Genomic DNA, 16,950 nt, shown 5'->3' with positions numbered 1-16,950 from the left:
CAAACACTACTTCTCCCAAGTAATCAAAATTGATATCAACAGTGATGTCATGCTGATAATTTGCACCCTTGATATGATGTGATGAGCCCCAAAGCTCATAATATCAATGTAATCATAATTAAACAAATCCCAATTGAGGGACCATCTACAAAATAATTAAATAGTACTTCAAAACTGTCAAAGTCATCAAAAACAAGGAAAGTCTAAGAAACCATCACCTCCAGTGTTCTTGCCTGGAAAATCCCACCTACAGAGAAGTCTAGCAGGCTGTAGTCTTTAAGGTCAAGAAAGGGTCAGACACAACTTAAGACACTAAGCAAACAAACAAAAGAAAAAAAAAAAACTGTCACAGCCTAGGGTTTCCTAAGGAAATATAATGACTAAATGAAATATGATACTCTACATGGGATCCTGGAACAGAAAAAAGGACAATAGGTAAAAAATAAAACAGCATATGTGAGTAAAGAATGAACTTTATTTAATAACAATATAACAATGCTATTTCATTAATATATGGATCATATATATTAACTAGGAAAAACTAGCATATGCTATATGAAAAATGTCTGTGCTACCTTTGCAAATTTATGTAAATCTAAAGAATTTTAGGAAAAAAGTTATTCTTTAATCCTTTATACATTTCTAAACTATCATTTTTTTACTTTGCTTTAATTCTAATGTAGCAATGATATATTTTTTTAATGAAGAAACATGGAGATAGATGACAGATGGATAGGCTATTTTAATTTACTTTATGTATTTTATAGGCAGTTCTTGCACTTACAAGGTAAAATGTATTATTTTTTTCAAAATAACTGACTTAATGGATGAAATATGGTTGTACAGCACAGTTGCTAGAATACAGCTTGTCTATTAAAAATGTAAACAACATAGTTTCATATTCTTCTATAACAGTCACAATTTTCTTCCCCTTATATTTTGCATATTTTCACTCCAGTACAGAGTAAATTTAAGTATATTCCCTTTTAGGAAATCAGAGTTTGAGTCTACTTGTATGTGTTTGGATTAGTCAGTAGCTTTAGCATTTATTTAATGTGAGGTAAAGGTAGCACTGGACATGGAACAACAGATTGATTCCAAATAGGAAAAAGAGTACATCAAGGCTGTATATTGTCATCCTGCTTATTTAACTTATATGCAGAGGACATCATGAGAAATGCTGGGCTGGAAGAAACACAAGCTGGAATCAAGATTGCTGGGAGAAATATCAGTAACCTCAGTTATGCCAATGACACCACCCTATGGCAGAAAGTGAAGAGGAACTCAAAAGCCTCTTGATGAAAGTGAAAGAGGAGAGTGAAAAAGTTGCCTTAAAGCTCAACATTCAGAAAACGAAGATCATGGCATCCGGTCCCATCACTTCATGGGAAATAGATGGGGAAACAATGGAAACAGTGTCAGGGTTTATTTTTTTGGGCTCCAAAATCACTGCAGATGGTGATTACAGCCATGAAATTAAAAGACTCTTACTCCTTGGAAGGAAAGTTATGACCAACCTAGATAGCATATTCAAAAGCAGAGACGTTACTTTGCCAACAAATGTCCATTTAGTCAAGGCTTTGGTTTTTCCAGTGGTCATGTATGGATGTGAGAGTTGAACTGCGAAGAAAGCTGAGTGCTGAAGAAATGATGCTTTTGAACTGTGGTGTTGGAGAAGACTCTTGAGAGTCCCTTGGACTGCAAGGAGATCCAGCCAGTCCATTCTAAAGGAGATCAGTCCTGGGATTTCTTTGGAAGGAATGATGCTAAAGCTGAAACTCCAGTACTTTGGCCACCTCATGCGAAGAACTGACTCATTGGAAAAGACTCTGATACAGGCAGGGATTGGGGGCAGGAGGAGAAGGGGACGACAGAGGATGCGATGGCTGGATGGCATCACCGACTCGATGGACGTGAGTCTGAGTGAACTCCAGGTGTTGGTGATGGACAGGGAGGCCTGGCGTGCTGCAATTCATGGGGTCGCAAAGAGTCGGACATGACTGAGTCACTGAACTGAACTGAACTGAACTGAAAGGTAGCACACATTGGAGGTAACCTATTCAAAACTCAGTACCTTCTTACTCCACCAGCCAACTCAACAGAGAGTGATTCTATTGATACAATTTGTGTAGGGTTAAAATCAATGACTGAGGTTTTACCTCATTGGTAATTATTGGTTAATTATTGCTGATCATTTTATGGTCATGTCATAAAATTTTTTCTTAGGCAACATAAAGAAGGGCTTTGGCTGAGCGCCAAAGAATTGGTGCTTTTGAACTGTGGTGTTGGAGAAGACTCTTGAGAGTCCCTTGGACTGCAAGGAGATCCAGCCAGTCCATTCTGAAGGAGATCAGCCCTGGGATTTCTTTGGAAGGAATGATGCTAAAGCTGAAACTCCAGTACTTTGGCCACCTCGTGCGAAGAGTTGACTCATTGGAAAAGACTCTGATACTGGGAGGGATTGAGGGCAAGAGGAGAAGTTAACCCCTGATGTGGTAATATTTGGAGATGGGAACTTTGGGAGGTGACCAGATCATAGGGTGGAGCACTCATGAAGGAGATTAGTGCATTTATACTAGACGCCAGAGAGCTCCCTCATCCCTTCAGTCATGTGAAGTTACTGTGAGAAGGGGGCTATCAGTAGGAAATTGGACTCCCACTCAGGGTGTGTTAGTGGTACCGAATCCACCTGCCAATGCAGGAAAATCAAGAGACTTGTGCTTGAACCCTGGATCGGGAAGATCATCTGGAGGAGGGCATGGAAATCCACTCCAAGATTCTTGCTTGGAGAACCCTGTGAACAGAGGAGCCTGGTGGGCTAGAGGCCCTAGGGTTGCATAGAGTTGGACGTGACTGAAGCAACTTAGCATGCAGACATGGAATCTGAAGCTGCCATGATTTTGGACTTCCAGCCTCCAGGTCTGTAAAAAATAATTTTCTGTTGTTTATAAGCCATCCATTCAATGGTATTTTGTTTTAGCAGCCTGAATGGACTAAGACACTTGGGATAATATTTTTAAGATTCATTCATGTTATAGCATGCATCAAAATATCATTCCTTTTTATAGCTGATATTCCATTATATGTAATTTACATACCACATTTTGTTTATAAATCTATCCATTGGTGGACTTTTGAATTGTTTTCCCCTTTGGCTCTTATGAATAATGCTACTGTTAACATTAGTGTACAGGTATCTAAGTCTCTGGTTTCAATTTTTGGGGGGGCATATACCTAGGAATAGAATTGCTGGATTATGTGATAATTACATGTTTAACTTTTTGATGAATGGTTGGTTTTAAGTTTTTAAGTTTTCTTCTGCATTTTTCAGATTTTTTCTACTGAGCTTGTATTATTTTTAGCATTAAAAAAACATTTATTTTCAAAAAAAAAAAAAGAAGGGCTTTGGGGAACTTTTAGTAAAGATATCTTCACTGATTCAAAAGAACTCTACATGAAGGGATATTTTCTCTTCTGATGGGTGTTTTCTTGTCTGAATTCAAAGTTTAAAACTATGGCAACTATGAGATAAACAGCAAGACTCTTGAGAAAATGGCAGTTTCCTGATGATGTGTTGAGCCTTAACAATTAATCAGCTCTCATCCTTTGGACTTGTCAAGGAAGATTATAAATGTTTCCTTATTATTTAAGAAAAAAATTTCTCATGTTTTTCTACTGCTATAGTTATCAGCTTCTTAATTATTTCATTTGCCTATCAGATATTTTAAGCTAATTTTCAGTGGCACCTAAAGTAAAATCATATAGGCTTTACCTCTCAGTAAGTGTTAAAGCCCTTTGTGAACAGTAATGCCTTAAAAGTTGACTTAGTGGATGTATAGAATTGCTTTTTTTCCCCCCATTAATGCCAGTTGTATCTTTTTTAGGTTCACTTTTTTTTTTTTTTTAAGATCACCTGGTTTATTGAGAAAAGTTCATAATAAAACTGCAACTGCTATTTTACAACTTACAAAATAATTTGATATATAAAATGAATTGGTTTTCATTATGTACGTACAAATAGTAAAAAAATAATAATATTCCATGTGATATATCATATTTGCAAGTCAGAGAAATCCCACATTCCTGAATTATCCTGTTAAACGTTTTACATCAGATATTTTTAATCTGTTTACCAAGGGAAACCAGGTTTTTAACCATATTTAAATTTTTGCTTACAGTTGCAATCTATCAAAAGCTGTGTCTACGTATCAAAGATTTGAGTAAATCTGGTTAGGTTTCTGTTTTTCCCAGATGGAATGGGTTGGGTCTATTAAGGACTGAGGAGAAGAAGATACTGGTAAAAATTGTCAGTGACTAAATATTCTAAAACAAACGCAAAAAAATTTTTTTCAAGCCTTTGGCTATTCAAAGAAGCAAAATTGGCTCCTAAATGCGTGTCATTTGTGAGAATTTCTAATGAATATCATGAATAATTGATTTGGGGCTAAGCTTTCCATTAACTTAATATGACATCTAGGAAAGTATTCTTTCATGGCCAAAACCTGTTGCAGTAGTATGGCCTCCTTAAGCAGTGAAATCTTAAGATGAAATTTTCTCTTTTAAAGTGGTTCATAGGGTGGGGGTGTGGTAGAAATCTACTAGTAATTCTGTGCTCTTTGGTGTCTATATGCTCTAGACCAGAGTAGACTGGATGAAAAAATGGACTGGTCTAATTCATTATGACCTTTAAGTAGTATTAGGTTGTTCAGTAAAGCATTAGGTTCACTTTTAAGTCAAATACTTAGCAGATTTTTGCCTTTCTACCATCTAAATGTGCCAGCAAAATAGCCAGGTTATAGATACAAAGTAGATCAGGCATGAGATAACTCAATTTATGTGCATTCAAGCTCAACACTAACTATATTCCACTTATGCCTTCTGGCTTTTACAAATGTATCCTTTCATTGGATATATTCCAAGTTGAAAAAAATGGAATATTTTTGACTCTTTGAAACAAACAATGCTTACATCCTCCAAATTTACATCCAAAGTTATCACTAAGTAACTTTTAAAAATTAGTCTGCAGATAACCTGTAAAAATTTAGTTTCTCCCTTTCTTTCTTTTTTAACAAGAAAGATTGGTGAAATGTCCTGCAAATATTTTACCTAAATTATTATAAAGTACAATGTTAGAGCCAACATTTAAATTTGGATTGAATATTTTTTTATTATATACCCTATAACTTATTTCACTGTATAATACCTATGAAACACTTTGATTTGGGAAGGTAAACATACTAACATGGACATACACACACACACACACACATACACCATTTTATATGTTAGGCTTACACTTATAAGATTTTTTTATACAGTACTTTGGTCAAGCATTATAAATTGACAATAGTGTATATGAAGTTTCCATGATCATAATAATATGACCTATATATTGTAAGCTAAAGAAAAAAAGAACATATAACCACAATTTCTCTAAATTATAATATCCTATCTTTGTGATTTTGTTAGTAAAGTTTGAATTAAAACCATCAGAAAGTATTTACAGTTAGTAGTCAACTCAAATTATCTTAGTTAACATTTGAATATTCTTTTTTAAAGTTTTATTAATAAATAATTAACATTCAATGAGCAACACATACATAAGGTGTATAATGTGATACTTTGACATGTGTATACATGTAGAAAGGCTTCCTTAGTAGCCCAGATGGTAAAGTATTTGCCTGCAATGCAGGAGACACAGATTCGATCCCTGGGTGGGGAAGATCCCCTGGACAAGGAAATAGCAACCCACTCCAGTATTCTTGCCTGGAAAACTTCATGGATAGAGCAGCCTGGTGGGCTATAGTCCATGGGATCACCAAGAGTCAGACATGACTGAGCGAGTAACACACAAACATGTAAAACCATTACCACAATCAGGATAAGGAATATATCTGTCACCTCTTTTCATGATCCATTTTGTTGCATTTACTCATCCCTCCCCATGCTCAGGTACTAATGATCTGATTTGTGTCACTCATAACTGATATGTTTAGATGTTTAAGAATTTTAATTAAACTGGATCACAAAGTTTTTTTTGGCTGATTTTATACATTCAGCATAATATTTCACTCAGCATAATTAACCAAGATATTGCACATACAATAGTTCTAAATTATTACTGAACAGTAGTACAGTAAATGAATAGATTACAATTTGTTTTCCCATTCACTTGTTGTTGAACATCTAGGTTGTTTTCAGGGTTTGGTCATTACAAGATAGATCTACTATAAGCATTCGTGCAAAATGATTTATATAAACATATTATTTTATTTCTCCTGGGTAAATAGTTAAGAGTGGGATGACTAAGTCATTTAAAAAGCAAAATTGTATAAAACTATTTTCCAAAATGGTTATACCATTTCATATTCCCATCAGCAGTCCTAATGCATGTGTAGTGGTATTTCACTGTGCTTTTCACCTTACATCCTCTTAAATACTAATTATGTTGAGCATTTTAGAGTCATGTATCTTCTTTTGTGGACTGTCTGCTTAGATCACTTACCCATTTTTTATAAGCATTTTTGTATAAGCTTTATATAATAAGATTTTTATTATTATTGAGTTTGAGAGTCCTTTATGTATTCTAGACACAAGTACTTTATCAGATATATGATTTTGCAAACATTTTTTTCCTAGTTCATGGTTCATCTTTTGTTCCTTGACTACTGTCACTGTAGTGATTTTTAACATTTTTTTCCTGTAGATTATGCCTTTTGACATTTTATATTAGAAATAATTAACTTAAAGTTATAGAGATTTCTTAGAGAAGATTTATAACTTTAAGTTTTAAATAGAGGACGATGGTCCATTTTGAGTAAATTTTGTGTATTGTGTAGACTAAAATATAAGTTTTAGTACCTGGATATCTGCTTATACTGATTATTCAAAGACTGTGCTTTTTCAATTGAATTGTTTTTGTTCCTTTGCAAAACTTTATATATTATTGGTTGTATTTTTAGAATCCATTTTTTTCTATTGATCTATTTGTCTATATTTAGACCAATAGCCATAAATCTTAATTACTACAGCTGTATAAAATGTCTTAAGATCTATAGTGTCATTTCTACATTTGTTCTTTTTCAAAAAACATTCTTGGTTGTATTTATATATGAACTTTAGAATCAGTTTTGCAATTTCTACAAAATGTCTGCTTGGGTTTTGAATATAATCATAATAAACCTATAGATTAATTTGGGGTCAGTTGCAATCCTGATAGTATTGTATCTTCCAGCCTGTGGACACAGTATATCTCAAACTTCACCCATCACCTCAACTATTCTAATTAGAAAGCTGTATTGGGATATCCTCAAGACTAACACTCCAGGTTTGATGATTCATGAGAGGATGACTCACAGGACTCAGCATACAAACCAATGGTTCTGATTTGTTTATATCAAAAAGACTCAGAGCATAATGAGGATAGGGAAATAGTGTACAGTGTATAGTCTTGGGGCAGTAGTCTTGGGGCAATCAGGAGCAAACTTCCAAGGTCGGCATTTCAAATGGAATAGTACAGGGTACACTTAATTTCCTCTGCAATGAATTGTGACAAAGTCTGTGAGTTGTTATCAGCAAGGGAGAGTTTTTACTGAGGCAGCTTTTGCTTAGTATATGCCAAAATTCAAGACTCCCAGAAAGAAAACAGTTGTTAAGCATAAGCCATAATGTTTACACGAACAGTTTAGGCACAGTGAGCCATATATACTACTGAATAGTGGGAACCCTCTTGAAATCTAAGTTTTCAGATACCAATCAAGGGCAAATCTTGCGAGCATGCCTTTTCAAGGAGAGCAGTTCAGACTTGCTGTGTTAATTTGTTAATTCTTTCTGCACATATGCTACTGAGACCAATAATCAATTAAAATTAAAGTCACTCTTCTAATGTTCTGAAGTCACAGTAAAAATAGAATCTATAAAGATCATATCATCTGAATGTATCCTTTTTAAACTGATTTTCACATGATTAGTGTTAAAAAAAACAAGCATCTTTTTGATAATCATTGAAAAATTTTAGATACAGTTCCTCCAAAGATATAAAATCATGACAAAATTTTAAACACATATATATTTATGTATATATAATTGTTGTGCTTATAATCAATAGTAAATAATAACAGATCTTATTGTACACATTTTATCTTCCCTATATCTTATATTTTTATTGATATAAGTGTGCTGCTGCTGCTGCTGCTAAGTTGCATCAGTCGTGTCCGACTCTGTGCGACCCCATAGACAGCAGCCCACCAGGCTCCCCTGTCCCTAGGATTCTCCAGGCAAGAACACTGGGAGTGGGTTGCCATTTCCTTCTCCAATGCATGAAAGTGAAAAGTGAAAGTGAAGTCGCTCAGTTGTATCTGACTCTTCGCGACCCCATGGACTGCAGCCCACCAGGCCCCTCCATCCATGGGATATTCCAGGCAAGAGTACTGGAGTGGGGTGCCATTGTCTTCTCTGGATATAAGTGTATGGGTAAATATTTCATAAAACATAAAATCTACATAAAGTATAGGTTTCTATAATTTTTAGAATATTTTATTTTGATGTTTACTAATATTCCATAGTATATTTGGATAAGGAGGCCTGGCATGCTACCATTCATGGGGTCACAAAGAATCAGACATGACTAAGCGACTGAACTGAATTGAATATTCCATAAGCTTTAATAAATATATGTATAATTACACTAATATAATTAGTCTTAAAGTCATTTAGACTGGTTGTTTGACATTATTATTGAATGACAATGTTACTGATAATGTGAAATATAAACACCTCAATATTGCTATTGACAAATGTGTCCTCTGTCAAGTTGATCATGATATTCGATGTTCTAGTAGTTGATAATATCTGAAGAGGGTCCTTGTGCATTTATTAAATGTTGAAAATTTGTTTATAACTTTTATTATTGATAATGTCCCTCTTTTATACCAAGCTAAAATTTAGGTAACTAATTTAATTAGCAACTAATATGCAATAAAATTATTTTAATTTCCTTTGAATTTATATCCAAAGGTAAATAGAATTTACCTTTCTCTTTTCTTCATCAAATCCCTTGCTATACTGGGAAGCAGGTTTTAGATTTCTTTGCTTTCATCCTTTCAATGAAACTCAAAAATGAAACATAATTCTCTTCATCTATTAAACATGTTAAGTTATGAGTGAAATGTCATGTTTTAAACTGAAATTATCCCTCAACAACATATGACTTATTAATTATAAAGGGAAATATTTCTGTAGAAATTTAAGTTTCTTTAAAATAAAGGTATCTGGCAGACACTATTTTAAACAAGATACCAAATTTAACGCCAGCAAGAGTGGGATATACTGCCATTATCACTCACTCTGTATGCATGGAATGAAAAACAGCACTTTTACTGTCTCCCTACCAAAAGGTATTGGCTAAATCTAATCATGGGGGGAAAATATGACTAATTCACATCAAGGAATTCTGCAAAACATCTGGTCTGAACTCCCCTAATACAAATGTCATGAATGACAAAATGGCTGGCAAACTGTTCCAGATTAAAGAAGACCAAAGAGATGTAGAAAGTAAATAATGTATGAGACTTCATTGTGTGTGTGTGTGTATGTGTGTGTGTGTGTGTGTGTATATGTGTGTGTGCACGAGAATGCACGCACATGCGCTTAGCCATGTCTGACTTTGCAACCCCCTGGAATGTAGCCCATAGGTTCCTCTGTCCATGGGATTTTCCAGGCAAGAATATAGGAGCTGGTTGACATTTTCTACTCCAGGCAATCTTCCCAACCCAGGAATTGATCCTGCATCTCCTGCTTTCCTGCATTAGCAGGATGATTCTTTATCACTGCACCAACTGGGAAGCCCTTGATTAGATGCTGAATTTAAAAATAAAATCAGTAAAGCATCTTATTTGAACATTTGGGGAAATTTACATTAGGGCAAATACTATTGTTCTTGAGTGTAAAAAATTAAATTTGTGAGTGGCTATCTAAAAGAATGCTGTTGTTTTTAAAGAGAGACATACTGAAGTATTCAGAAGTGAAATACATGTTGATTAGAAGTATTATTAAAATAATTCATCAACTGTAGCATAAACACACAAACATATACATAAATATAGCAAAATGTTAACACTTTGTGATTGTGTTTTTCCTAGTGAAGTTAAGGAAAAGGTACTTAAGTGCTTATTGTACTATTATTGTAAAGTATTGAAATTTTTAAAAATTCAGAATAAATTTCTGATGTGGGCAAAAAATAAAGGCATTCTGTTTATGAAGAGGTTTCTTAATAAGTAGCCTGTCCTTAAAAGCTGAATTTTTTACAGTAAACAACTTCTCTTAGAATGTAATAAAAATGAATATTGATGATGAAATAAAGATACATCTAAGAAAAAAAAATGACAGTATCATCACAAAGTTAAAAAATGTATTCCAGCTGGCAAGCATATCTTTCTAAATTTTAATTAGAGTCTAATTACTTTACAATATTGTATTGGTTTTGCCATACATCAACATGAATCCGCCATGGGTATACACGTGTTCCCAATCCTGAAACCTCCTCCCACATCCCTCCCCATACCATCCCTCTAATTAGCCTCCAATTAAAATAAATAAATTTAAATTAAAAAAATTAATTAGATAACAACATAATAAATATTAATCAATTATTTTCCCTATGGTTTTACACTTGAGGTTCAATTTAGACACTTGAGACAGCTTTCAACTCAAGTACAAGTTTTAATTTATTTTTGGAGTATTATTAGTTTATATATTGCATATTGTTGTTTGAAGCTAATAGTTCTGGGTGTGGATTCAGAGCTCAGGCTTCTTGCTTCCCATGTAGCTTCCATCCACCGGGGTTTTCATGTAGGCCTTAGTTAGCTTGTGGGCTTCCCAGGTGGCACAGAGATAAGGAATCTACCTGCCGAGGCAGGAGATACAAGACATGTGGGTGTGATTCCTAGGTTGGGAAGATCCCTTGAAGAAGGAAATGGCACCCCACTTTAGCATTCTAGTCTGGAAAATTCCATGGACAGAGGAGCCTGGCTGCCTTCAGTTCATGGAGTCACAAAGAGTTGGACACAACTGAGTGACTGAGCACAAAGCACACTTAGCTGGTAGAAAAGAAAGAGTAGGGGTGAGGCACAGTCACATCATAAATGTTGGTGTGGTAGCAACACACATACACTGACATGTGTCATGATGTTAGTATGTGATTTGACCCCATGTTCATGAAAAATGAGTGCAGATATTTCTAGTGAAGGGTAGTCATGTGTATCACAAAAGCTAAGGTGATATAAATCATTTCTGAGACTGCATGACCCAGAAAACTTCTCCCAATAGCAATGGAAAATCTGAATGGAACTAAACCACTAAATATGTGCTGAATTGTTACATGAAAGAAAACCTACATAGTTGAGCCTGGCGATCTCTTCAAGAAAATCAGAGATACCAAAGGAACATTTCATGCAAGGATGGGCTCGATAAAGAACAGAAATGGTATGGACCTAACAGAAGCAGGAGATATTAAGAAGAGATGGCAAGAATACACAGAAGAACTGTACAAAAAATATCTTCATGACGCAGATAATCATGATGGTGTGATCACTGACCTAGAGCCAGACATCCTGGAATGTGAAGTCAAGTGGGCCTTAGAAAGCATGACTATGAACAAAGCTAGTGGAGGTGATAGAATTCCAGTTGAGCTATTTCAAATCCTGAAAGATGATGCTGTGAAAGTGCTGCACTCAATATGCCAGCAAATTTGGAAAACTCAGCAGTGGCCACAGGACTGGAAAAGGTCAGTTTTCATTCCAATTCCAAAGAAAGGCAATGCCAAAGAATGCTCAAATTACCGCACAATTGCACTCATCTCACACGCTAGTAAAGTAATGATCAAAATTCTCCAAGCCAGGCTTCAGCAATATGTGAACTGTGAACTTCCTGATGTTCAAGCTGGTTTTAGAAAAGGCAGAGGAACCAGCGATCAAATTGTCAACATCCACTGGATCATGGAAAAAGCAAGAGAGTTCCAGAAAAACATCTATTTCTGCTTTATTGACTATGCCAAACCCTTTGACTGTGTAGATCACAATAAACTGTGGAAACTTCTGAAAGAGATGGGAATACCAGACCACCTGATCTGCCTCTTGAGAAATTTGTATGCAGGTCAGGAAGCAACAGTTAGAACTGGACATGGAACAACAGACTGGTTCCAAATAGGAAAAGGAGTACATCAAGGCTGTATATTGTCACCCTGCTTATTTAACTTATATGCACAGTATATCATGAGAAATGCTGGACTGGAAGAAACACAATCTGGAATCAAGATTACCGGGAGAAATATCAATAACCTCAGATATGCAGATGACACCATGGCAGAAAGTGAAGAGGAACTAAAAAGCCTCTTGATGAAGGTGAAAGAGGAGAGTGAAAAAGTTGGCTTAAAGCTCAACATTCAGAAAACGAAGATCATGGCATCCGGTCCCATCACTTCATGGGAAATAGATGGGGTAACAGTGGAAACAGTGTCAGACTTTATTTTTCTGGGCTCCAAAATCACTGCAGATGGTGACTGCCGCCATGAAATTAAAAGACGCTTACTCCTTGGAAGGAAAGTTATGAGCAACCTAGATAGCATATTCAAAAGCAGAGACATTACTTTGCCAACAAAGGTTCATCTACCTGTGGTCATGTATGGATGTGAGAGTTGGACTATAAAGAAAGCTGAGTGCCGAAGAATTGATGCTTTTGAACTGTGGTGTTGGAGAAGACTCTTGAGAGTCCCTTGGACTGCAGGGAGATCCAACCAGTCCATTCTGAAGGAGATCAGCCCTGGGTGTTCTTTGGAAAGAATGATGCTGAAGCAAAACTCCAGTACTTTGGCCATCTCATGTGAAGAGTTGACTCATTGGAAAAGACTCTGATGCTGGGAGGGAATGGGGGCAAGAGGAGAAGGGGACGACAGAGGATGAGATGGCTGGATGGCATCACTGCCTCAAGGGACATGAGTCCGAGTGAACTTCCGGGAGTTGATGATGAACAGGGAGGCCTGGCATGCTGCGATTCATGGGGTCGTAAAGAGTAGGACAGGACTGAGTGACTGATCTGATCTGATCTGATCTGATTTACACAGATGAGATTTATAAACATTCCAGAATTAGCTCCATTATTTAACAAGTTATATCAGTTGTTAGAAAAAAAAAGAAAAGAAACATTGAAGAGCTCAGATTTGAGGTTAACTGACCAGAAAGAAAGGAAAATTCCTCCCCTGGTGGCTCAGATGGCAAAGAATCTGCCTGCAATGCAGAAGACCCAGGTTTGTTCCCGGGGTTGGGAAGATCCCCTGGAGAAGGGAATGGCTACCCACTTCAGTATTCTTCCCTGGAGAATCCCATGGATAGAGGAGCCTGGCAGGCTACAGTTTATGTGGTCACAAAGAGTCGGACATGACTGAGTGACTAACACACAACACTGACCATAAAGAAATAAATATTATAGGAAATTCTAGACACAGTGAGTTAAATACAATATTAGCAACATACAATATGTGTGGTTATAAATATATATATATACAGATGTTAATTAAAGACACATAAATATTCCATATTCATATAAACAGTGTATATATTGTCAGAAACTTAGTGCACCTTTGCTCTCCTAAGCTTATAAAAGTGTGTGTGTGCATGCATGCTAAGTTGCCTCAGTTGTGTCCAACAGTTTGTCACTCTGTGGATTATAACTCACCAGGCCTCTCTGTCCATGGGATTCTCCAGGCAAGAATGTTAGAGTGGGTTGCCATTTCCTCCTCCAGGGTATCTTCCTGACTCAGGGATTGAACCCTCCTCTCTTGTGTCTCCTGCATTGGCAGGGCGGTTCTTTACCACTAGAGCCACCTGGAAAGACATGTGTTGTAAAATATTTTTCTATCTATCTTTTCTTTTTTTTAATTACTGAATTCACAACCGAAGGAACAACCATAATTCCTGTTTAATAGGATATATGTATTTCTGAGGAAGCTGTGTTCATGTTTGGATGATTTTGAATATCATACAAATTAAGAAATGCAAGATGCTGAAAGCAATTACTGATCTTTCATGAGTTGTATTTATTTGGATTATCAATTTAGGTTCAATAATTTCTAGAAGGTTGGCCTAATGTTTTGAATAATAGACTGGTGCATATTATTTCATGCTTTAAACAGTTTCATAATTCTTTTAACGTTTAGGTTGCTTGGAATTAAAGGAAGAAACCATTGAAAACCTTCTTGCAGCAGCTTGCCTTCTTCAGCTTCCTCAAGTAGTGGAAGTGTGCTGCCATTTCCTCATGAAGCTCTTGCATCCATCAAACTGTTTAGGAATCCGAGCATTTGCAGATGCTCAAGGATGCATTGAATTAATGAAGGTGGCCCATAGCTACACGATGGTAAGGAAATGTAATTTTTTAATAATAGCAGCATAGCTGTATTGTCACAGGTTAAAATAATTACAGCTATTGCATTCAAAATTAAGACTCAAAATTAGTTTTGAATCACTGGTACATTTTTATCACTAGACACAATGTACTGTATAGTATTTAAGAACCTCAAAGTAGAAAAAGACATCACACAATGGTCTTTATTATGGCTCCATTTACATTTTATAGACAATATAGATATAGATATTGACTGCTTGGGATTTTAAATGGTTCTTAAAATAATTTTTGTCTTAATTTCTCCCAGGATATCTATCTTTTACATCTCCTTCCACAGCTGCCTTTCCCCCTCTTTTCTTTCTAGTTAAGAGCTAGCAGTTTATGTCACAAAATTTTTTGTTTTGCATTTTTCAAATAACCTCTCTACCACGGACCCAGGTTTGTGCATGCTATGTTGCTTCAGTCACATCCAAGTCTTTGCAATGCCATCAGGCTTCTCTATCCATGGGGATTCTCCAGGCAATACTGGAGTGTGTTGCCATCAGGCTTCTCTATCCATGGGGATTCTCCATGCAATACTGGAGTGTGTTGCCATACCCTCCTCCAGGAGATCTTCCTGACCAGGAACTGAACCTGTGTCTCTTTAGTCTCCTGCACTGGCAGCCAGGTTCTTTACCACTAGCACCACCTCAAAAGCCCATGGACTGAGGTATATTAACCAAAATTCAGTGTTGAAATCCTACCCCAAATGTGATGGTGTTTGGAGATGGAGGCTTTGGAGGTGAGGTCATCATAGCAGGCCCCTCAGGATGCCCTTATGAGAAGAGACACTGTAGAATTTGCTTCCCCTTTCTCTCTTTCATGTGAGGACACAGTGAGAAGTTAGCCATCTGACAGCTCAGAAGAGAGTCCTTAGAGAACCCAGTAACACTATATTTTAATAATAGACTTTTCATCCTTCAAAATAATAAGAAATAAATTCCTGTTATCTAAGCCACCTACTCTGCAGTATTTTGTTGTGGAATCCTGAGCTATCTAGCACACTTTTTATCATAGCATGATATGTTAGGTTTGCATTTGTCTGTATGATTTATGGAGAAAAAAAAGATAGTGATAGTACATTTTAAAGTATTTATTGGGATAGTGAATATTGGATTTCAGAATTCCTGGGAATTTTATACTAAAAGGGAAAATATTTAGGTACATAAATCAGATGATGTTTGTGGATTTTTTTTTTTTTTTGTAATTTTGTCTTTCTGCACCATTTTTCATAAAAGGTGTAAATTGATTATCAGTCAGTAAATAGTCCTTTAGTACAAGCCAATTTTATATTTTTATCTTTGATTTCTTACTGTATGTATAGACATATATGTAGATACTTTAACAAAAGGATTAAAAACCATTTAAAGTGTACACTTTAAATGGGTGGACTTTGTAGTGTGTTCTTTAAATGTTATCTTCATTCTAGAATTGAATAATCAGTTAGAATATTTTCATACTGATCATTTTATTTCCTAGAAGCAATCATTGCAAAACCAATACAATATTGTAAAGTAAAAAAAATAAAAAATAAAAAAAAATAAAAATGCTTAATAGAGTGCCTAGAATATAGCAAGCACTATATAAAATGTTAACCATTCTTGCTATTTTTATTATTAATATTATTAATGAATTGATGTTTATTACTGGAACAACCAACTCTAAAGCATATAGCTTTCTCTTTGCAACTCAAAGGAATAATTTATATGAAATAAATCTCATTAAGCTTTATAGTTGCTGTTTATTTAGAAACTCTTTTTTTGAGATTTAGCACCTTTTCAAATTACTAATGACAATCAGCCATTTAAGTCTCCTTATTGTTATTCTTAGACAGAATCTCAATATCATTTTAATTTTCTTCTTTAATCCTTTAAGCAGATTAGTAAATTAAATAAAATGTAGAAATAAAGGAAGGAGATGCCTGCTTTGTACTTCTATTGTCAAATTCTTTTTCTGAAATATTTCATGACAGGGCACAGTATTACTATTCAAATTATATGAACCATATAAAATTAATGTAAATAAATACTTCATCAACCAAAATATCAAAACCCAACTGCTGTCATTTAATTATGCTCATTTCATTACACTTCAGATTTCCTGGCTTAGCTAAGCCAAAGAACAATATGCCTGCATATCCAGTGGGATAATGGTCCCTTCTGGTCTGGTGTGAAATTATTAATTTAATAATCAAAACGTTTTCCTTGCAGCTGCTTGAACTGATCTGAAATTTATCACACAATAGTATCAATATAGTTTTTAAACACATTAAAAATATTCTTTATAGTAAACTATACATGTAAAACAGAAATATAGGAATGTCCTTGCTAAGACACTCAACATTCTAAACAGCTCTATCTTAACTTATTTTTGAGACTATGGATTGATCGTGTGTTGTGTTATGCTTGTCAAAATTAAAATGATTTCAAATTCTGTTGGAAGCATGAAGCTCCAGTGTTCTCCAGATGCTCATGGGTTACTCTTTTACTGGAAAACATTTTCTGACCAGTAGAGTAT

At 35.4% G+C, this 16,950-nt stretch overlaps 1 protein-coding gene across 1 annotated transcript in view; it reads left to right on the top strand.

Annotated features, from left to right (window-relative positions):
* KLHL1 (kelch like family member 1) overlaps nucleotides 1-16,950 on the top strand; it is a 541,880-nt gene that overhangs the window by 243,589 nt on the left and 281,341 nt on the right. Inside the window, exon 4 of the mRNA XM_086328513.1 lies at nucleotides 14,210-14,406. Coding sequence (XP_086184639.1) covers nucleotides 14,210-14,406 — 197 coding nt within the window. The remainder of the gene's footprint in view (nucleotides 1-14,209; nucleotides 14,407-16,950) is intronic.

The sequence above is a fragment of the Bos grunniens genome, chromosome 12 (genome assembly GCF_055505025.1).
Source record: "Bos grunniens cultivar Pamir isolate PY7600 chromosome 12, Bosgru_T2T1.0, whole genome shotgun sequence".
NCBI classification, from domain to species: Eukaryota; Metazoa; Chordata; class Mammalia; order Artiodactyla; family Bovidae; genus Bos; species Bos grunniens.
Note: the sequence above shows the minus strand (reverse complement) of the source record. Positions and strands in the feature narration are given on the sequence as shown.